This window comes from Corvus hawaiiensis, chromosome 1 (assembly GCF_020740725.1).
Source record: "Corvus hawaiiensis isolate bCorHaw1 chromosome 1, bCorHaw1.pri.cur, whole genome shotgun sequence".
Lineage (NCBI taxonomy): Eukaryota > Metazoa > Chordata > Aves > Passeriformes > Corvidae > Corvus > Corvus hawaiiensis.
In genome coordinates, this window is record NC_063213.1 from 92,627,538 (window position 1) to 92,650,107 (window position 22,570).

General features: G+C 50.5%; 1 protein-coding gene across 1 annotated transcript; it reads right to left on the reverse strand.

Moving 5' to 3' along the window:
* Positions 1–826: 826 nt before the first annotated feature.
* Positions 827–20,793, reverse strand: WNT9B (Wnt family member 9B). Its single transcript, XM_048313651.1, has 4 exons — positions 20,708–20,793; positions 11,980–12,236; positions 6,108–6,373; positions 827–5,226 (listed from the first exon to the last, which is right to left on the reverse strand). Exons 1-4 carry the CDS (start codon positions 20,785–20,787, stop codon positions 4,750–4,752), a joined length of 1,080 nt encoding a protein of 359 aa, XP_048169608.1. The 5' UTR covers positions 20,788–20,793; the 3' UTR covers positions 827–4,749.
* Between the last annotated feature and the right edge of the window lie 1,777 nt (positions 20,794–22,570).

The following is a 22,570-nucleotide window of genomic DNA, read 5'->3' on the forward strand; positions in this document are numbered from 1 at the left end:
GACTGTGGAGGAACGGGGTTATTCAAAGGTATGTCCCAGGGGTGTTCCTTGAAAGGCAGAAATGAACATTCTTAGAAAACAGCTGGTATTTATTGCCTGACAAGAATACAGCAAAGCAGACACTTGTGCAACACTGGACAACACAAATATGCACATTATAAAAAGGAATATCTAAAAATTAACACAAGGTACAAGCAGGACTGCAATGCAACTTAAACCCCGTAGCACCATTTTCTTTCTAGAGGAAATACAAGAAATATAAATAACATCCATACTTCTTGTCACACAAATTGTACATCTTGAGGTAGACAAAAGTTTTGTTTCCCTTAAAGCACAGACTTTTTTTCCAAGTGACATCTTTATTATATTGCTGCAAATTGGCCTCCAGGTCTGACACGGGGTGTAGAGTGACTCTTGCAGAGTGGGGTTTGTCACCCCCCTCATTGGTGGGTTTTGGTTTACATGGCTCTTTTTGTTGATCTAACAAAGCCCCCCCCGCCCTGCCCTGCCCTTCCAGCAGAGCAGCAGCTGCACGGATCCCTGGATCAGCCTCCAGGAATTGCTGGGGTATAACCATTAGATGGGGCAGCCTCCCGAGATGAGATTCCTTCCCAAGCAGGTTCAGCTCCTCTCTTAGGGATGGTGGGATCCATAAACATCAGAAATGGTTCAGTAAAACTTTTTCTAGAATCCCAGAATGGTTTGGCTGGGAAGGGACCATAAAGCCCATCCAGTGCCACCCCCTGCCATGGGCAGGGACACCTTCCACTATCCCAGGCTGCTCCAAGCCCCGTCCAGCCTGGACTTGGACACTCCCAGGGATGGGGCAGCCAGAGCTGCTCTGGGCACCCTGTGCCATGGCCTCCCCACCCTCACAGGGGGGAATTCCTTCCCAGTATTCCATCTAACCTTGCTCTCTGGTGCTGGGAAGCCATTCCTCCTTGTCCTGTCACTCCATGCCCTTGTCAAAAGGGAAGGATGGATGGATGGATGGATGGATGGATGGATGGATGGATGGATGGATGGATGGATGGATGGATGATGGATTTCTATTTCCCCCCTGCAACAAGCATGCTGGACCCATGACTACCAAGCCCAGCACCACAGCACACCAGGAAAGGTAATAAAAGCTGGACTAGGAAGTCCACAGCAGGACAGGGCCTGGGCCAGGGACTGACCTGTGTGAGCACTGTAGCCCCTCTGTGGGCAGTGAGGACCTTGGTTAGGGGTATTGGAGCTATGGCTATTCCCAGGTTATTTGAATTTTAGGTGCAGAGGAAAAGATTCAGTCCAAACCAAACCACTCCCAGCAAAGCCTGTGCAGCTCAGACTTTGACCATCAGTAGCCACTGAGGTACATTTGCACTTGGAAAATGTTTTTTTTTAATAGGCAGGGTATGAGCTTTCAACTTTGCTGCCAAGAAGATTTTTGTCAAGACTTAAATGTGATCTCCTTGTATCTCCAGCCTGTCATTCCAGTAATTTACACATCTAACCAAACCCACAGGATTTATAGTACATTGTAAGATGTGTGGCATGACTAAAAAGCTCTCCCAGGTCCAAATGGACTCCCAGGTCCTCACAGCCCAGATCTCCAGGAGGTGGCAGAAGAGCTTTGCTCAAGATGATGCTTGGTCTTGGTTCAGAGGAAAATACAATTCAAGCCTAAGAATATCAAGGGCCAAACACAGGTTTTGCTCCCTGCTCCCACTGCTGTCAGTTGAATTAAATCCCATTTTGGAATATCAACCCAGTAAAACCCCCCTGGGCAACTGAATGAAAAAAAAACCCCAAAGCCACCAAGGTATCTCTCCCAAGCAAACTTTGTCCCTCCCTTATCCATAGCACCACCTCTAAAAACCTTGGTGCTGAAGGACACCAAAAGGACTGTCATCAGTGTTGCCTCAAACTCAAACTACGCTCAAGTCTTTCCCCCCACTCCTCAAATCAGACATTGAAATTACTTCTTTCCCATCAGTGTTCATCATTTGGCTTCCAGTGCCTGAGGCTGTGCTGCCTGGCAGGGGTTGGACAGGAAGGTTTGCAGTGGTGTCAGGAGGGGCAGAAAAGGGCTCTGAGTTAACCAGAGCAAAGCTGGGGGACATCAGATGTCCTTGTCCAGACCTGGCTTAACAGTGAACAAACCAAATTCACTCCAGCCCGATGCCAAACCTCCACATCCCACTGAGCCCAAACCCACCCCAGGGTACCAGAGAATGAACCATCCCTTCCTCAGATCTTCTCCAGCAGCTCTGAGCCACACAGGACAAAGGATTTCTAGAAGTTCCCTTTGGTACCTGAAGAAACTTAATTTTCCCTGAAATACAGTTTTGTCCAGTTCTTATTCAGCAATTCCTGCGCAGCTTTGATAAAAGCAAGAGGACAGAGTGGTGTCTTCTCCACTTGCTTCCCAAGGAATGGGATCCAGCTGTGCTCCCACCTCCTTCCACAGAGCCCCAGTCCATGTTTAAATGGGAATGATCCATGTAATTGGATGGGACCCAAAGGACCCTCCTGGGATGGGGTATTCCCTTCCCCTCTGATGCTAGACAAGGCTGGAGGTCAGTGGGGCAGAGGTTTTGGGATCAATAGTTCAGCCAGAGTGAGTTCCCTGCTCACTTCACCCACGATGCCAATTTTAGCTTATTTGGAAGCTTTTTCATTGAGAGCTCAAAATTGAGACTCGTGGGAAGATTTCAACTCCAAAAGGATTAGAAGCAACATAAAAATAATGGTCTCCTCTTGGGTATTTAGGAGGTAAAAAAAATAAGGCTAATTAAGCCTATTTGCAGTATTATGTCTGTCATAAACTCTTTAATTCAGTTCAAGTCAATTTGAGCCAGAAAAGGGATGAAAAGGAATAAGCCCTTTAAAAGACCTGTAGCTGGTGAGAGGGAAGCTCTGAGCGGCCTCCAAACAGCCAGTTAATGGCTTGATCTGCTCTGAGACTGTTCTGTGCCAGCCCTGGAGGGAGCAAGAGTCAAAAATAGTTGTAAAAACCAAAAGGGCAACAAAGTCAGGGTAAAGAGAGCATGAGCTGACACTCCTCACTGCGGGGGAATTGCTCGGAGCAGATGGAAAGGAGCGGCTGAGCTGCCCAGCTCCAGCAGATCCACACTGCAGAGCTGAGCACACAGGGCACATCCCACACCTCTGAGGAGAACTCCATCCCATTGGAATTCAGCACAATTCTGCCTGTGGATGAGCCTGTCTAGCAACCCAAACCAGCATCTTCACCCCGTACCTTGCCACTGAATTTTGAATTGAGCTTAAGGATTCCCATATTCTTTGCAGCACCAGCCCATCTCCACTCTGGCTGGTTTGTGCCCATTGCCAAGACTGAGTAAATACAGCAGATTTTTTACCTCAGGGACGATCCAGAGCTGCTGCAGGATTAACCAAGAAAACCCCTGGAGCAGGAAAATACACTGTCACATATACACTGTGAGCTGAACACCCACAGAGGTTGTGCCACACACACCTGCATTTACCTGGTGGCCAGGTCAGGGGGTGCCTCACTGCCATTCCCAAAACTGCTCTCTAAATCACAGCCAGAGGAACTAAACAGGCTGTGTCTGGCGTGTTCAGCTAAAAGCCCACTGGAAAAACAAGGCTCAAAGTCAGGGGCTCATGACTCCAAAGTGGCCTGTGCTCTTTCCCCAGGTGACCTTCCCTCACACCTGCAGGGGCTGCTTATACCCAGCTCCTCAGGGCAGGGATTGTCACTCATGACCTGCACATATTTCAGACAGCCCAGTTCCCGTGGTTCCTAATTCCCTTTCAGAAGCTTTACCTGTCACTGGCACAGGGCAGGATGTGGGATGTCACACACCTAGGGCACCAGGTAGAGTATGCTGCACATAGGACAAAAAGGTGATTGATTGATTGATTGATTGATTGACTGGGGGAAAGGAGGGAGAGAGATGCATAACTGGCACCATCACCCTGGATCACCACCCATAAATACCCCTCTGTGAGGCCACGTGCTGCAGAGGGGTGACTTCACAGCCCTCAGCTGAGTTCCTGTGGCTCAAACAGGCTGTTCCATGTGACCTGGAACAGCAAGGTTAAAACGTGGTGAAAATGCACCTGGAGTCCAACATCCGAACTACAGACCTGGGAGGTGATGGACGTGAGCTCCCTTTGTTTGTAAACTGGTACTTCTGAGGCACAATTTCTGTGTCAAAATGAGATTATTCGGCAGTGTGTCTGTGAGCTCACAGCTCCCAGGGAATGGCGCTGGGAATCCCCCACTGCCAGAGTCCTTCTGTGCCTTGGTGCGGGAGCACGGCTGTCCCTGCTACGTCTGGAGCCAGTCTCTCTCTGGTTGTGGCCTCCCCAGTCCCTCAATTCTCTTCTCTCCAGGAGCCAGGGCACAAGCCCTCAGAGTCCCAATGTCACCACCCTGATGCATTTCCAGGACTGCACCTGAGGGATGGAGGAGGAGGATATTGCTGTAGAGATGAGTACAAGTTTGAACTTGAGGGATATTTGTGGCTGCATCAGGGTTTCTGCAGTCCCCACATTCCCCCTGCTCTCTGTCCCTCCTTCCTGACCCGATACCCCACAAAGCCTCTGCTTTTCCCCCCTCACGCAGGGGCTCTCCCCAGGCTGGAGCATCTCAACAGCGAGGCGAGAGGAGCACAGCACGCGTTTGGTGCTGGCCTTTGCCCTCTCCCCGCAGCAGAGAGTCGTGTCCCTGTCCCCCTGCTGCTTCCCTGCACTTGCCTCGCCCCTCGGGCGCTGTCCCTACTGCTTGCAGCTGTAGACCACCTCCTCCTGCATGCACTGCTGGCACTCCACGTAGCAGCACCACTGCACCTGGCAGTGGCACGAGAAGGTCACCAGCCGGCTCTGGGTGTTGTAGCCCCTCCCGCAGCACATGCTGTCGCAGTTGCCCTCCCGGGAGCAGGTCCTCCCCGCGGTGCCCAGGGAGTATTTGCTGGGCCGGCAGAAGCTGGGGGAGTCCTCCACGTACACCAGGTCCGTGGGGCGGGGCAGGGCGGGGTGCTTGGCGGAGTGGCCGTGCCTGTGCGGCCCCGCCAGCTCCGAGTGTCCCACGGCGTCGTTGCTGGTGCTGAAGACCTTGACGGCGTCGTCGTAGCGCAGCTTCAGGAGCCGCCCGATCTCGTGGAAAGGCGAGAGCTGCTTCCAGCACGTCCGGACGGCGCAGGAGCCGGACACGCCGTGGCACTTGCACGTGGTTTTGAGGCCGTTCTTCACCGCCTGATGAGGAAGAGGAGTGGTGGTTATTTACCTGCCAGGACCTAGATCTGGTAGAGGCAACAGCTCAGGTCGCAGACAGCTGCAAGCACTTCAGTTTTATTGGCATTATTTCTATTCCATGGAGGGAAAAGTGTTAATAATTTTTAAAAAACCAGAGGAATGGCTACAGAGTTGACTGGTGAGCCAGGGAGTGAATAGCCTGAGGATAACCAGCTGAACACCAAGTAAGTTCTTAAATAAGTTCTTATTAATTCTATTTGGCATAGTAGGAGCAGTCAGCCATAAAACCGAGTATCTCCAGCATGGTGGACTCCTTTTGGTATATTCAAAGGAAGACAGTGCTCTAATTAAACAGTAATCGGACTCAGTAAATGGGAGACAATGTAAGTCAGTAGCCTGTAACCTACAGGTCAAAATGCTCAATCTGATGGTCTCCCTGACCCAAAGCTGTGACATGACTCGTTCCATAGCAGGTCACCAGCAGACTCATAACTGATCTCAAGAGTTTCAGTCCATAATCTGCTTCACACATGCCACCAGCTCTAAGCTCCAGCTGTTTTGAGAACCCCCTGTGGCCCTGGCGTAACCCCTGGAGTCATTCAGCTGTGGAGTTTCACAGCTGTCACTGTGCCGTGTGTCCCTGGCACCCACCCTGGGACCACTGGAGGACACAGGATGCTCCTCTGCCACTCAACACACAACTCCTCACACCAGAGCTCAGGAGACTTCCCAGAGACTCTCAGCGCCACAAGGCCGAGGACACACAGGTGAACAGGTCTGGTTTGTGAGCAGGGCAGCGAATCCCCTCTCACACCCAGGATGGGTTGGAAGACTTGCGCTGAGTCCAAAGTTCATCCCAAGCCTGCCAGTGCAGCTCCTACCTTGATGCCCACGTTGGTGTTGTGGATGTCCACCTTGGCCCGCAGGTCTTTGCCGATCCTCTTCTGCCCCAGGAACTTTTTCAGGAACTTGGTGCTGTACTTGAGGTTGTCCCCGCAGACGCCCCACTGCCAGGCCTTGCGGTTCTCCAGGCCCGGGGAGTCGTCGCAGGTGCAGCGCTCCATGCGCCCCGCGCTGCACGCCCGCGCCAGGGAGTGCGTCAGCGCGGCCGAGGACACGGCGTACAGGAAGGCTGTTTCCTTAAAACCTGCGCAGGAGAAGGATTGGGAGATGGGAGGAGCAGGAAAGGCACCTCCCTGGCCCTCCTGCCTGCCCATGGACCAAACCCAAGCACAATAATTAGAAGTACAAAGAGACAAAATTCCTCTGGTGTTCCCGCACCATCCCCCGCAGAGGAACACAGATTGAAGTGACCGGTGTAGTGACACCCCAGTCTCACCCATGACTGGTTCAGTATGGACAAGGGGGGGTGGCAACAGACAAACAGTCCTGGGAAAATACCCAACTGCAAAAAGTGATTGCCACCAAGCTGTTTGTGCCTGGCACGGAGCTGATTGGTGCAATTAGAGACCATCATTGAAATCATGTTGTGGCATAAAATCAGGAAGTCTGTAGTAGAGACTCAAAAAAAGTGTCTTAAAATCCAAGGTGTTATTTAAAAATGTTTTTAATTGGGGCTGTACTAGTATTTTCTATGAAAAGACCACATGTAGTTGGAATGGGAAGGGTTCCGTGTTGAAGGACATCTTGGCAAGAAGGAAAGCTCACACACGTCTGTGGGTTTTCTGAATTCCCTGGAAATTGTCTACTCCCGGGGACTGTGGGGGTGTGTTCTGAAGCTGTTCTCCTCCCCAAAGCAGGATTCCCAGCTTGGCTACAATCCCTGAGGTCATGGTGTGACTATGACACTTTAACCAGGAAACGAAGTACAGTGACTGAATGAAAATTCAGTGTGGAGACATGAGATCACACAGGAATAGGAATGTTGATACCCACAAGATTCACAGAAGTTTCAGAAACTCTGATTGACACAAACCTGACCCAAACCACAAAATATTTTTTTAATTTATTTATATTTACCTCCTCTCCTATTCAATCCTGGGGAAAATCTTAATATTTCCTCTAGAGTTCATTTGCAGAAAAAAAACCACAAACTACTAATGGGAAATTGCTTAACAAGTCCACAATTTAGGAATTAGTGCAAGGAAGAGAGGGACAGGTGACTGATCAATAGCTCTGAGGGCAGGAATGGGCAAGACTGGCCAAAATAGAAAAAATTTGGTTTATGGAAGAGAGAGCACTTATACATTGCATGGAAGAAAACACAATGAAGCAAACAAATATTCCACATGCGAAAATTCCAAATGTCCTTCCACATGAGAAGGAAAATCTGTTTCCCCCAGTAACAGAAGAGACAACCAGAGAGACTTGATCTAGATTTGCTCTAAGCCCTGCCTGGAGCAGAGGTTGGAAGCCACCTCTAGAATTCACCAAGTCCAACCTCAAATCTCTCCATCATTCTGTTCCTTCAGAGAACTCCCATCCAGCTGTAATAATAGACCACAACACTGAGTGCTGAGATCTGAGTGATGTCCACCATAAACATGACCAGAGAGCAGGACAAAGAGTTCTCCTGATGGCTGCCAGCAAGAAGAACAAAAAATGTGACTAATCATGAGCATAATGGAGAGGCTTCATTAGCAACTTCAACAGACTTCACAGGAGCTCTTTGGAATTGCAGAATTTTAGGTAAAGATCTACCAGCAGCATGGACATGAGGGGAGAGTCAGGAAAACATGGAGGGGATCAAGGAGGTCAACCAACAGACTGCTTCCTGCCTCACCATTTTGGTTGCTGTAACCACTGGGGCAATAATTTGCAATTCATCTCTCTGGTTGATGATCCTCAATAAAATTTCTCAGGGTACTCTAAAAATAATGGAAGAATATCACCAAATCCACCAAAAGTTTTGTAAAAGCTGGTATGGGACGTGGTCAGTGCAGACTGTGGTGGCAGCACGATGCTCACATTTTCAAACAGTGTCTAACCTACTCCAAAGGAGCTAAGAGAGGGTAACTGATACTTGAGATCCTAAATCTGCTAAATCATTCCAGCAGCCAATCTCCAGATGCTCACCAGATTCCCAACATCCCCTCTGACACACTGATCCCAGAAGAGAGGAGGGCATTCCGGAGGCCCTTTCCCATGCCATGAGGAGCCAGCAGGCCCCGGCGGCTCCACAGCCCCTGCTAAATCTGACTCTGTGGATCACCACATTGCTCCTGCTATTTCTGATGCTTTGGTTTCCCCATGTAAGTCCTGGCCAGTTTTCAGCCCACTGGAAATCGGAGGCCGCTGCTGTGGTCAGGCCACTGCAGACAGCAGCAACTGCAGAGACCCAGCAGACTTTGAAACGTCTCCTTCTCCTTCAAACAAAGCTTCAACATCGCCAGGCTGCCAAATGCTTGTCTGAAAAGTCTAAGATGATTCCCTCTACTTCATCATGAGGACTCAATCACCATTTCATTGCTAATTCACAAAACAAGTGAGGGAAGTTAAAGCTGTCCTTCAGCCCTTGTGGAATGTGGGGCAGAGCAGCTGCTGGAGCTGGATTTTCAGGAGGACACACCACAGATGGCAGCAATCAGCTCCAAGGAGCACAATTTGGGATCTGAACAGAGGTTTCTCCCTGTGCCCTGGTATCTCTCCTCCCACAGTGACAGCAGAGCTCCTATCACCACAGGCAGGGAGGCCTGGAGCCGATTCCCGGCTCTCAGGGCCCAGGTTGGGGATGGGTCACTCCCCTGACCCCACTGAGTGTGTTGTGAGGAACAAAATGGAATCTGAAACTCAGTGCAAGGGAAACATCTGAGTGCAGATGTCTCTGCTGGGCAGTTTGGCTGCAAACATCCAGCGCAGAGATGAATTTCAGGAGGCTGCAGCAAAGCAGCTCCTGCTGGTAGGACCTTCCATGTGTCCAAGCCTTGCCCTGAGCTCTCCAGAAGCATTTCTTAGCTCAGCAGCCTATAAATACAGGAGGACTTTAGCTGTGATGGCAGCACTGTTGTGTGCTGTGGTGTGCTCCAGACCACAGGGAGAATTGTAACAGGAGGAGTTTGGCTATGGGGTGACTCTGCCAAAGGAAAGGTGCTCAGGGTCAGAGGCTTTTCAACGCTGTAGTGAAGGAGTGTGAGCATTTCAGAGCAGGTGGAGGAGGCATCTCTCTGGAAACAACAACAGCAAAACCAACCAACCAAAAAAAGCTATAGAAGTATAGAAAGATTTAGGGTGGAAGGACTCCCAAGGTCTTTAGAACAAACTCCTGCTCAAAGCAGGGCTGGCTCCAATGCCAGCTGCCCAGGGCTTTGTCCAACTGACTTCTCCAAATCTCCCATCATGGAAATTCCATGTCTGTGAGTCACCACTCCTCTGTTGTACCATTCCTGGATTCCTCGTGACATCAGTGAAACCACTGCTGGAAGGTCAGAGTCCAACCAGCAGGAGGCAAAGAAATGGATTACGGGGTGGAAGGATTGAGCAGGAAATGAGCAGAGAGCTCATTTCTCAAGAAGCATTTTGAGAGTGGCTGGCTCTGACCTCTTCACTAAAGGTATTTATTTCCCCAGATCACTGAGTGCTGGGTGAAATCCTGCTTTACCTGACTTCCAGCAGCCCTTAATGGCACACCCAGGACACCAAAAGGCCATCACTGCTTTGCATGTTTTTATAAAGACACCAAGTGCCCCCATGTAACAAGGTGGCTTGAAATCACTTAAAATCTAACCCTTTCCATGGATCTTTAAAGAAGTGGAGAAGGAATGCAGGAGGACTTTGCGTGGAGAAGGAATGCAGGAGGATTTTGCATGGATCACTGAGGAGTAGTAGCTGTCATAAGTGACAATGGCCACAGAAAGGTTGCAGATTATGCAAAAGGAGTTTCCCAGTTGTACCCAGAGAAGTATCAAGAGCATCAAATGGTGCAGACTGGTAAAATAAATCTGGCATTTCAAGAACCAGAAAACTCTTGGCTCATTTTTTGTTTGTTTGTTTGGCATCTCTAGAAGCAGGAAAAGCACTGATGATCCAGATCAGTCACAGCAGTTTGTCAGTGGTGATTGCAAATTGAGTGTGGCTTTTCACCTCTTACAAAAATGCCCCATCCCACTGGGAAGGATCTTTTTCACTCTCTTGCACTCTTAAGACCATTTAGGACTGCTAAAAATGGGTATTTTTCTTTATGGTTTCTCTCAGAGCATGGAGATAGCAAATGATTTAAACGTTTCGAAAACGCTTCGTCGCTACCTGGGTGACAGGGGAGAGTTGCATGACCAACAATCTCCAAGAAAATTCCAAGAAATGTCACAAACAGATCAAAAGTGGCAGCTGAAAGCGTTTGTGTTCTTTATGAAAGAAACAAACCCCTTTGCAAGCTAAAGGAAAATGAGAACTGATAATTGCTCCCAGCCAAGTGTCCTGTCACACAGGGGCTGCACACAGCATACCTGGCTGTATTAAATCATCACTTGATCCTTAAGATTCTGTAATAAAAGTTTTCAAACACTTATCCCCATCTGCCAAAACAGGTTTGAAATTACAGGTGATATTTTATTTTGTCAGTCAGGAGCCCATGGAAATGCTAAGGCATGCCACTGCCAGATAATTAAATGTTTTCCAGCTATTTGAAGATGAGGATTATTCAATTGTCATTTTTAAGTTCTTTGAGGTTGATGAAGGTGCAGATGTCAGAAAGACACTCAAAATGATCGTGAACAGCTCCTTCCACCGCCTGCTAAAAAACTCACAGTTGAGCCTTGCAATGAAGAAAATCTGATCTTGTATGTGCTGACTTAATAAAATATTAAGCTGATACTTAATGTAATAAAAATTGATAATTTTTAAAGGAAATATTAAAAAGTTTCGATCCCAATGTTAGTTAAAATTAGCATTGATTTTCATCAAAATTAATATTGGCTTCTTCAGGCCCTTTTTTTAAAAAACATTAAGTTGCTAAGTATTATCAAAGGACTGAAACTCAAATCTGAAGTCTGAAGTTTAGCAAGTGCTAATAGAAGTTATTGAAGGGCTGAAACTCTGTAACAGTCAGGTTTTGGTTGGAGCAGGACAGGTTTGGCAAACCCTATATGCACTCTCTGGGAACTTTTATTAAGAAATAATTTCGGTGTCCATCTTCATTGTATTTTTCTCAAGCATTGGAAGGATTTATTATGTTCCCTTCTACCTCAAAGCCAGACCTTATGGGACAATTCTTTCATCTAAAGCATTTTGGGAAACAAGAAACCAGTGGGTCTTCTGTCCACTCTGCCCAAATGTCTCCAAATTTATGTAAAAGAGGAGAGATTCGTCAACGTGCACTGAGATGTCTGCATGCAGATAAATAGCTTTTTCAAACAGTAAATAGGTTTAAATTTTGGATTTGAGAATTACAGAGGTTTACACACACGAATACCCAAGGAACTAAAAGGATTCCTTTCTTAGGCTGCCCCCTGACATCAAGCACTGACCCTGCTTTCCCACAGCATCACCCCAGCTGAGGAGGGTGCTCAGGGTAAGGAACTCTGCTCTCAGAGAAGAAGCCACCAGCCAAGGATGTGAACCTCCTCCCACCTTCCAAACCCTCCTCCCGCTTTCCAATCCGTGACAAACCGTGCTGGGAAGATGTGGACAAAGCTTATTTTGTGGTAAAGGAGCCCAAACTGCCCAGCTCCCACTGCTGGGTGAAACAGAGATCTCGGCACTCCCCGTTCGCCGCCTCTCTTTGCTCCACGTGAGGTTTAATTTGGGACATCCCGGGGGCTGCAGCGAGAGTTTCCCCTCAAACCAACTACCTTGTACCTCTCTTGAGCAGGCTGGGCCGGCCCTCCAGGCTGCAGTTCCAGCGCTCGCTGCGGAACTGGAACTGGCACTCCAGGATCCCGAGGCGGATCGCGTCCCGCAGCGTCTCCGCCAGCCCCGGCTCCCTCCGGCACAGCCGCTTCTGCTTGCGGGACAGCTGGAGCAGCTCGCACTGCTTCACGTGCCCCTTCCCCGGAGCAGAGCCCCCCGGGGCGCCCAGCGAGGGGAAGTGGGTCAGAGCTTCTTTCCCGGTCAAGCTGGAAGGAGAGAAGCAGGAGAAGCGGTGAGTTATGGAAGAGATCCCTGGGATCATTCAAGGTCACGTTGGACAGGAGCTCTGAGCCACCCTGAGGTGTCCCTGCCCATGGCACAGGGTGGTCTTTAAAGGTCCATTCCAACCCACAGCAGTTTGGGATTCTGTGATGATTCTGAGATCAGAGTCATGGAAAAGGTGAAGAAGGGAAGGATATTTAGGAAGCTGCAGGTCGGGGCATTTTAGCAGCTCGGAAGATTAATCAATACAGATTGGTTAGATCTGGTATCCTATTCCCATCACCCACCAGGGCAAAGTCCCAGACTGATGCCATGGGGAGGAGGAGAAACCCACGTCTGTTGTCATCAGCAGCACCGTGGGAATTTCTCTTGGCTCCATGGAGAGAACATGACAACACTCATTCGTGGCTCAGAGGTCAGCAAAAGTCTGGCTTAGGGAAGTTCAGACTGCACCCAGCTCAGTGGGACAGTGCTGGTTATGTCAGTGGTCAATGTTGCTGTTATGTCAGAATAACAACCCTCACCCAGAACCTGGACTTTGCCTGGCAGTGGGATTCCAGCACTGACATCCCAGGAAATGTGATTCCTCTCCCTTTGCCATGCAGTGTCTGTGCTCCCAGGCACCAAAGTTTCCCAAGCTCCTGGCTCAGAGAGAGGAAATAAGGAAGTGGGAGCTGGCACTGAAGAGTTTAAGAGCCTGATGTAATAACACAAATCACTCACTGAAAGCACAGCTGCAACATTCCCAAACTCATGTACCAAACTACTGACTGTCCACATGCCGACAGACCTGCCACCCATGCCAGGCATCCTACCTCCCCAAAATCCCTTCCTTCCAGGCTCCATCCTCATTTTAGTGCCCTCCATCCCAGCTAAACCATCATTCATCCCTTGTCAGATATTTGAGACAGCAGCAGTGGCTTCACTCACTATTTAGACCAATCATCTCCTTCCTAGGAAAGGTGTGATCAGCTCTGAGCCCTTCCCTTTCACAGGGGTTCAGAAGCAGCAGGAGCTCAGTGCAGAGGCTCGCTGGCTCTGACTCCAGAGGAGTCCCAGGGTATGACCTCAACTGGGAAAAAACAGAGAACTGCAAGATAACTGCTCTCTGTTTGTTCTTGCCGTTACAATTCCATATCCCAAGGGCACAGGATATTGGCCAAAAATCCATGAATCCCTTCTCCTGGGGGACAGAGAGAGCAGGCAGTGCTTTAGTCCAGTGGCAAACAGCAAAGCAGGAGCCGTAGGGTGAACACTGAAGTCAGAAATTCAGCCCTTGAGCAGACACAGTTTCACTAAAGGCTGTTGAGCTCCCCCAGATTTGTTGGGGGGGTTGATGAATTTCAAATGGCAGCTGTAAAGCCAAGACTGTGAAGCTCTTTTGTAGCCCAGGGGTGTCTGATTCACATCCAGGTGCTGACTCAGGAAGGAGAACGTGGTGCAAAGGTGTTGCTGAAACCTGTGTGAAAGGGAGAAAAGGTGGCAAAGGGATCTTCAAGATTTACAGGAGATGTGATGAATGACACGACCCAGGGAAGAGCTGTCCTGGGCAAGCTCAGAGGAACTCTAAAACCAGAGTGGAATTGGTGGGCAAAGGTTAAATACAGAACTGTGGAGAAGAGTCAACACAACTTCTGTGGAAGGTGGTCAGGCCTCTTAAACCTGAAGGAGTCACTGAACAGGCAGACCAAGGACAAGCCAGATGTTACTGTCTGCTTGGACAGGTACAGGTGACAGATTTCCAAAATTGCTTGTGTAAGAACACAGGCTGGATACCTTCCACAGTTCCCACCAGGAGAAGAAGGGATACCAGGAGAACACAGGGCTGTGGAAGCGGGACTGGCCTCCAAGTGAGTAAAGATTATTCCAACCTCTATTATAAAAGAACCAGGGGAAATGACAATAATTTATTAATTGATAGACTTAAAATAAATGAGGCTGTAGTTAAACTTGCAGCCCTTCTCAATGCAGAGCACCAGGAATGCTAAAATATCCATATATTCATACAAACCATGGAAGACAAGTCATAAGGGGACCATTAAACACAAAGATACTTTGCCAAAGGAAATTCTGGATGTGCAGACTGCCAGAAGCTGGAAAAGATTCTGACGGAGCATCTCGGTCTGCCACCCTACTCCTGTTTATGCTTTTGCCTTGGCGTTTGTTATTATCCAGGGCTGGTGAAGGTGGTGAAGCCACATAAACCCTGAGTTCTACAGTCCTGGACAGGGATTATCTCAAGGATGTCCTTTGGCCCAGCAGTGGCCAGTGGGAATTGGGAGAAGGTGGCTTTGCCATTCTCCAGGCTCTGAAGGATGTTGGGTGTTGATATTTGTGGAAGAAAGGCACCAAAAAAACCCCTGAAGAATTTGATTCCACTTCCAGAGCAATCTCAATAGTGTAAATACAGCCTGGGACCACACACAGAGATACCGAGTCTAATTCATCATTTTCACCATTCAAAGCAAAAGCTTCACAGGAAAAACACTTCCTAAAACTGGATCCAGCAACACTTTAAATTCTGAAAGAGGTAATGCAGCACCCTGCACAGATAGTTGGTTGCACAGGCAAACTTACTAAATATTTATTATTATTTTTATTATTATTGCTGTTGTTGTTGTTGAATTTCTGAAGTTGCAACATATGGAGTATCTTGCTTTTTCTCTAGAAATGGAGGGCAGAAATAACCAGTTGGAGAGAACAAAGTTAATGAAGTAAGCAGCCAATTAATCCAAGGTTAATCCGAGTGACTAAAGGTACCCAGAACACAGCTGTCTGTGATAGTCTCCCTCGTGCAAACTCTCACACTTGTCACCTGAGGCAGGGCAATGTCAGCAGGAAATAATTATATAAATGACATAAATTATGTAAATAATTCCACCACTGTGTTTGAGGCTCCCAGGATCAGGAGTCACACAGTCAGAGCACAGACACAGCTCCCAAAACTCCTCTCTGACACAACTTTCAATTTAGACAAGCAGAAAGGAATTCAAGGAGGTGCCCAAGGCCATGCAAGTGACAGTGGCACAGCTGGGAGCAGGAGCCACTCTCTGAGCCAGGACAGCCACAGCGATTGCCCGTGTGAGTGGAGGCTCTGCAGGCTCCCACCACAACTGTGTTTTATCAGGGCAGAGCCAACACAGGATCTGATCAAGATCAGAGTACGCAAACATTTGTACAAGATTAAATATAAATATGCAGATATCTGCAGTCAGGCAAACTGCATCGTTTTAGATGATTTAGAGTTTATTATCTACAGATCATACAGCAAAGAAAGTGAACTCTTTGAATTAATGCACACCTGCTCGCAATCTGAAAGAACAATAAGGATCTCCAACTTTATTTCTCTCTCCTTTTCTGTCTAAGCACTTTGCTAAATTCATCTATTTCCTTTAATCTCCTTCCAGCCACATTCCAGCTGCTTAAGAGACTTTTAATGAGAGCCTGTTCCTGTGCAATGCCCAATGTCCTCTGGATCTGAAAGGTCTTAAAAACCAGTAAAAATATGCCTTTCCTACCTCTCCCAACTAAGGAGAAAAATCAAAGCAGCCCACAACAGGACTCCATATCTGATTTCAGGCGCCTTTCATGTTCCACAGGAATATCTACACCCCACGGAGAGCTGCAAGAAGCCTTCAGGAAAGGCTGAGAGAATGTGGGACACGACAGATGGAACCAAGGCCTGTGCAGGGCACAAAGGTCCCCAGCTCTCCTCTGTCCCCGGCAGCTCTGTGAAACAGAGTTTTCATCCTTTCACAAACAGCACAGTTTAATCCTCCCCATTTGTCCCTGGATGAAAGGATGGCCTGTGAGTGCTGTGCTGTTGTGACTTATCAGGATGGTTCCTCTGCTTTGTACCCCCACTGCCTGCAAAGGAGGTGCCAGAAATCCCCAGAACATCTGAACTATAAATCTCAAGAATCAATATTGAGATTTAGCAGTTGATATCAAAGCTTTTTACTTTCCTCCGTCAGAGTTGTCATTTCAGCCCCTTGGGCAGGTGTCTCTCTACCTGCTATCCTCCAGGTTTTCTATCAAGTTTCTGCTCCTCACAAAGAGAAAAAGCTTGAATTAAAACCTCAGGTGAGTTCACATGACATTGTGAGTCAGAATCCTTTGAGATGGATTGTTTGCTGTTTGCTGCCAGCCCTGCCTGGGAGCAGTAACAGATGATGTGTCCAGATCCAGACTCATTTTTTAAAAAGAATTCTCACGAAGCTCCACAGAGAACAGGATATAAAATTCCTTCATCACAAGAGCTGCCAGTTTGGGAGGAGAGGCAGTAACCAGGTCAGGCTTCTGCACAGGGTTCTCCATCCTCACCTGCTCTGGGCTCCCACAGTCTGGACATCCTTGGTTTGGCTCCTTCCACCTCCCAGCTCAACCACATGAAATATCTCCATGTGGATCCCGACTCCAGGGCAGTTCCAGGGCTGACAAGTCCCCAGCCCAGGGCAGCAACGGGGCAGTTGTTACAGGGGAGAGCAGATTTTCAGTCTAACTCTGGACTGGCCACATTCCCCAGAACCTTCCTGGCATGAAACACTCAACACCCAGTGGGATGGGTTTTTAGAACCTGTGATACACTGAGATAGTGACTGAAGAGATTCTGGGAGCTGAAGAGAATCAAAAAGCATCCATGAAAAGCTTTTCCCTCTGCAATGCGTCTGCAGCCCCACAGCCCCTCTGCTGTTTCACCACAGACTCCATCCTCAGTCTTCCCAAATCTCAGCTGAAAGTTTCCTTCCCTCTCCATTTCTGCTCTTTCTCTCTCTTTTTTAATACCCCAGTATTCTGTGTGACCAAAAATGACAAAAATGATGCTGTAACAAACCCTCCTGAAAGAGGATTTGTCCTTTGAGGAACAACAATGCAGCCTGTAAATAATATCAGCATTTAATTATCGGCTCAACAGGAAGAGAAATATCCTCAGAAACCTTTCCAGGTGCACTCAGAACTGGACAGCAGAGTTGCTATTTGAGGTGCATTTGGTCCATTAGATGTATCAGGGAAATGCTGCAATAAAACAGTGCCAAAGAAAGCAATGGAATGTGGGTAACTGGGCTTGCTGGACTTCTCCAGAAGGATACAGGGGATGTGAGGACAGCTTTTTAACGATGATCATATTTACTTTAAGGTATCATTTAACACATTATTCTGTTTCCAAACCTGTGCAAGGCCCAGGTTCAATAGCCCTGCAAGTCACATGCTGTTTTTACTCTCTAACAGCCCCAAAAAAATCCTTCCATGAGAAAATGAACAATCGTGGCTCTGGCTTTGATGGAGCAGAACCAGCACTAAAGACAGAGGGCACAGGTAGGGCTGAATCAAGAGCAGCTGTGAGCCCAGCCAGCAACATCCTGTGGGATCCCAGGCACCTCGGCAGCCACCAGAGGCATTTCAGGATGAGTTATGAGGAGCAGGGACCAGCCCCAGTCATGGAGCAGGGGCCAGCCTGGCCCATGGATGAGACATGTCCCAGCGTGTTCCACAAAGCCAGGAGAAGGCTTTGATCAGGTTTGGTGCTTCCACCTTCCCACCGACCTCCTACCTGGGGTGGGTCTGTTCTGGATTCTGCCCCGGGAGAAGCTCTTTGCCCTCCAGCACATCCTAAATGACTTTTCACCTTGTGAAACACGAACAAGAAGACAACAGGAGGCTTAGAGCTTTTAATGAGGTCTGGAGACATTCCCACCACCTGAGGAGCAGAACATCCTGAGAGGAAAAGCACGAAAAGGAGGGGAAGCTTTACAGGAGGCTGCAGGGTGGGGGAGGATTGAAGCAAAGGTGGAAGCAAAACCAGCACAAAGGGAGTCAGGAGGTGAGGACTGGACACTCCTGGATTCCTGCATCCAGAGAGCCAGGCAAGCCCAACACAGTCCCAACAACAGCCGGGCCACGTTTCACACAGAGCTTGTTTTCGCTGCCTCTCCTAAAAGCAAGTTTTAATTTACCCCCTGTGGACCCAGCACCAGGAGTTCAGGATCTGCTCAAGCACAGCCAGTGCACAGACACCAGTGAGCCAACAGCTCCAGGTACTGGGAATGGGGTCAGAGCTCTGCTGGACAGGGCTTGGAGCAACCTGGTCGAGTGGAAGATGTCCCTGCCCATTGCAGGGGGTGGGACTGGGTGATCTTTAAAGGTCCCTTCCAACCCAGCCCATTCTAGGTTTCTCTGAATTTGTCCATTGTAATGCTGTCTTCACTCTGGCAAAACTTTGTTTTCTGTATTTAAAGGTGAGCTGCGTCTTTGCCAGGCCCTTGGACCATTTTTGCTGGACTATCCCATACACTTCATGCTTTACCTTTGTCCTGATGGAATCAAACTTGGCATTTCCTTCACCCTTTGAACCAGCAATAATTCACCTCTGCCACTTCCACAGCAGAAAGGGCTCAGGTTGCCACCCAAAAGCCTCCTTCACTTTTTCTTGCATCTTTGCAGGTTTTCTCCATTAAGTGTTTGGAAAGCCAAGATTTGGCTCTCGTGCCTAAGCCTCTCCTATTTGGCTAAACTTAGACCACTGATCCAGGGTCCCCAGTCCCTTCCAGTTCAGTAATAATTTAGGTGTGAGGTTGCTTTTCTCCCAAACCAAGCCACATCAGACCACATTCACTTCTAAAATATTCAAGTTCCTCCCAAGTCTATCAACTCAATTTTGTATCTGAAAGCACCCATGTATCACACTGCTCATCACCACCAAACTCCCTGAGTTCTTAGGCTTGGGTTTCTTCTTTTGACTTTCAGATGAAGAGGTTCAGAATTCAGAATACGCAGGACACACCTGTGTCAGACCCCTCGAGGAAAAAAACCACACTGAAAACTGAACCTACAGCCTGAGATCCTGAGCTGGGCAAGGTCCAGAGGCAGCACACACAGATTTCATGTGCCCAGAAAGCTGCTCGTACCACTTAGATCATTGACACGGAGCAAAGGATCACCCAGGTCGCTTTAACAGAGTCCAGCTTGAGCAATGGTCAGTGACAGCTCTGTGTTGTTATCTGGAAGGGCAGCACAAATTCATTCACTTCCCCTGGCACAGCCACGTGCACATCCCTGTGGCTGGAAAGCCAAACTGTCCGTGCAGCCCAGCCCCTTCATGGAGTGACTGCTGACACAGGCTCTGAGTGACTGAGAAAGGGGAGCCCCCGCCCAGCACGGGCTTAGGTGTGGATTAGGCTGAATGATACTGAATTAGGCTGAATTTAAAATCCAGATGATTGAAGGAAGCTTCGCAGCAGAAATGAAATACCAGTCATGTCCTAGGTGAGAAGTGGCAAGCCAGCAGACACTTCCCAGCAAATATAGGAAGAAGCATCTGGCATGTGGTGGAAGGATCAGTGGAGAGGGGACAAGACCCTCCACGTGGGTAAGGCAGCCCAGACCAGTCCTGAGTGCTACAACCACTGATTTACGAATGCTTGTGTCTGTTCTACCCTCACTGATATGGGCACCAACAGCTCTGGTTACCATAAGGGTCTGAAAATCCTTCCTGAGGAGCAGCTCACACAGAAAACCAGACAGAAACCCCCAGAACACCGCATGGGAAATTCTGCGTTGACCCAACCTGTTCCAAACCCATCTTTGCCTTTATCCCAAGCAAACTAAAACGCGAGGGGAAGACACACACCCAGGGACAGCTGTGCCCAAGTGATCCTGATCCTGCCCCCCGGGCTGGAGCAGCAGCTCTGCCTCTCTGTGCCCGAGCACACCCTCTGTTCCTGGGCTGGCTTTAAGCCATGGAGCCCCGCAGCACCTTCATGTCCCCATCCTTGCCTGCTGAGCCCTGGCTCCCTGTGTCAGCCCCGTCCTCCCACCTTGTCCCCCCAGGGAAGCAGCCTGCAGGGAGGGATCAATGCCAGCCGCTGCCGGAGCTAATTCGCACCCCGAGAGACCCGGAGCACACTTCAGGGGTATAAATCCAGTTTTCCTCCCTCTTGCTCCCAGCCAACAGAATCTCCCACCCATTTCCACATCCCGCTCTTGCACGGTTGATCGTCCCCTGGTCCCCTCTATCCCGCGGGGGCTCCTGCGACCCCAGCACAGGGCGTCCCCTTCCCTCACCCCCTGCCCCGCATCGCCCCGCCGGCACGGTCCCCTCGGCGCCAGCGCTGCCCGGGGCAGTGCGGGGGATGCGCGGGGCGCTGCAGGTGCGCGGCTCGGCGGGGACCCCCTCGCAGCCACGGGGACGTGCCCGGGGACCGAGCAGCCCCGCGGAGCCCCCGCGGCCCCTCCGCAGAGCATCCGCGAGGAACGGCGCTCGCACGGTGCCGGCGCTGTCCCAAGGACGCTCCGAGCTGCCTGCGGACACTCGCGCTCGTCCCCTGGTCCCGGTGCTGCCCCACGGACACTCCGAACTGCCCCACGGACACCCCGAGCTGCCCCACGGACCCTCGAGCTCCCCCCGGGTCCCGGCGCGGAGGCAGCGCCGGGGCCGGACCCCGCGGGCGGTGCTGACCCGAAGTAGGCGGCGGCGGGCGGCGGCGGCAGGAGGAGGAGGAGGAGGAGGATGCGGCTGAGTTTGGCGGCGGAGCGCATGGTGCGGGCGGTGCCGGTCCCAGCTCGCTGCGGGCCGCCCGGCGCCGCGGCTCTTTAAGCGGGAGGCGGGGCGGCCCCGTCCCGTCCCGTCCCGTCCCGTCCCGTCCCGTCCCGTCCCGTCCCACCGCCGCCGGACACCCCCGGGGCTCCCTGGGGACCCGCCGCCCCCCCAGCCCTCGGGGACACCGCGCCGAGTCGCGCCCCGCCGGGTCCCTCCATCTCCTCGGAGATCTTCAGTCCCGGCGGGATCCCTTCATCCCCGCTGGGCCTCTCTGTCCCCGTGGGATCCCTCCATCCCCGTGGGATCCCTCCATCCCCGCCCGCTGCCTCCTTCCCCGCGGGATCCCAAGGCGACCCCCGGGGCTCTGCGCTCCCAGACCGCGGCGGGACACAGCGGGGCTCAGCGCCAGGCTCCGGGATGCCCGGCAGTGCCCCGTGGAACGATAGCTGTGGGTGCAGCAGGGGAACATATCGTTTCCAAGCCTCAGCACTGCCTTCGAGCAGTTGTTTGGGCACGGAAGAATCAGAGAAGAGGTGAAGAGGCACCTGCTGGGGCACCCAGCAGCCCCAGCACATCCCTCCTTCTGCTCGGGCTCACTGCTCTGCTGTTCATGGATGTCCCGGAGCACGGAGCAGCTCCCACAGACACGTGTAACCAAACATGCACTGCACAGGTGACATCTCCCAGAAATGCTGGGGGGAAGGACCCTTTGGAGGTGTCCAGACCAACCTTCTGTCCCAAGACAGGCTGCTGTCAGATCTAGACAAGGACGGCTGTGTCTTTGGCCAGAGCCCCAAGGATGCCTGTCCCCACACCTCTCCAGGCACTCATCCTACAGATGCACATCCCTCCAGGGAAAGGGGGTTTAACACCCAGCCTGACCCTCCCAAGTGCAATCACACAAACTTTCACAGAGGAGCTCAGAAGCAAATTTCCAGAACCCAGGAGTGGCCATGGGGACAAAGGTGCAATGCCTGCCCTCTGAGAACACTCCCAGGACCGTGGAGCCACACGTGTAGAAGGGTCTGGACAGGTACATGAAACCAGCCCCCCCAGGCAATGAATGAAGGGCTCTGTGCCGAGCTGGAGGTGCCCTGATGCACGTCCCACCCTCCTCCAAATGCCTTTGGAGGTGCTTTGCAAACAGCACAGAGGTGTGTGTGAGGCTGAGAAACCCAGCACTTCCTAGAGACAAAGAATCCCAGCAGGATCCTCAGGTGCCTCAGGATGGGGAGGGTAAAGGCCTGCTCTCTGCTACTGGGACCAGTGCTGTTCTCCAGTCTGTACCTGGGCTTGTCCTTTTTGTTTCCCTTCTCCCCAGGGCAGACATCCCTCAGCTCTGTCCCTGCCTGGCTGGCAGAGATGGGCTGTCAGGGACTGGTGGTTTCAGGAGAGGGATTGAGGTCAGTAGGGATGACAGGAGCAGTTGCCATCTCACACCAGTCCTACTACAGCGAGAAGAGGAAGCCCTGCTCTCCTCCCGTGCCCTGTCCTAAGCTGGGCTATGCCCCCCAGCCCTGGTGGCACAGGAGGTTGAGCAGGGCTGTGGTTTGGGAAGGGAAGCAGAGGAAGGTGTGTGGCTGAGTGTCACAGACGTCTGTGGCTTCATGAAGGGGGTGAGATGGGAGCATCAGATACCATGGAAAATGGGGTGAAGAAGGGCGATGTAACTGTTTCAGCCCTTTCAGAGCTCCCCAGCACCCAGTGCTGTCCTAGGACCCTGCTGACTCCCCATGAACTGCTCAGCTGCAGCCTCAGCTCAACCTTGTTGCCCAAATATTC

Bases quoted from the DNA above. Each gene is read 5' to 3' on its own strand.
- WNT9B (XM_048313651.1), bottom strand. From the start codon at position 20,787: ATGCGCTCCGCCGCCAAACTCAGCCGCATCCTCCTCCTCCTCCTCCTC. The intron at 12,237-20,707 runs GTCAGCACCGCC...CTCTCCTTCCAG, and splicing joins CCCGCCGCCGCCTACTTCGG to CTTGACCGGGAAAGAAGCTC. The intron at 6,374-11,979 runs GTACAAGGTAGT...TCTCCTGCGCAG, and splicing joins GCCCAGCCTGCTCAAGAGAG to GTTTTAAGGAAACAGCCTTC.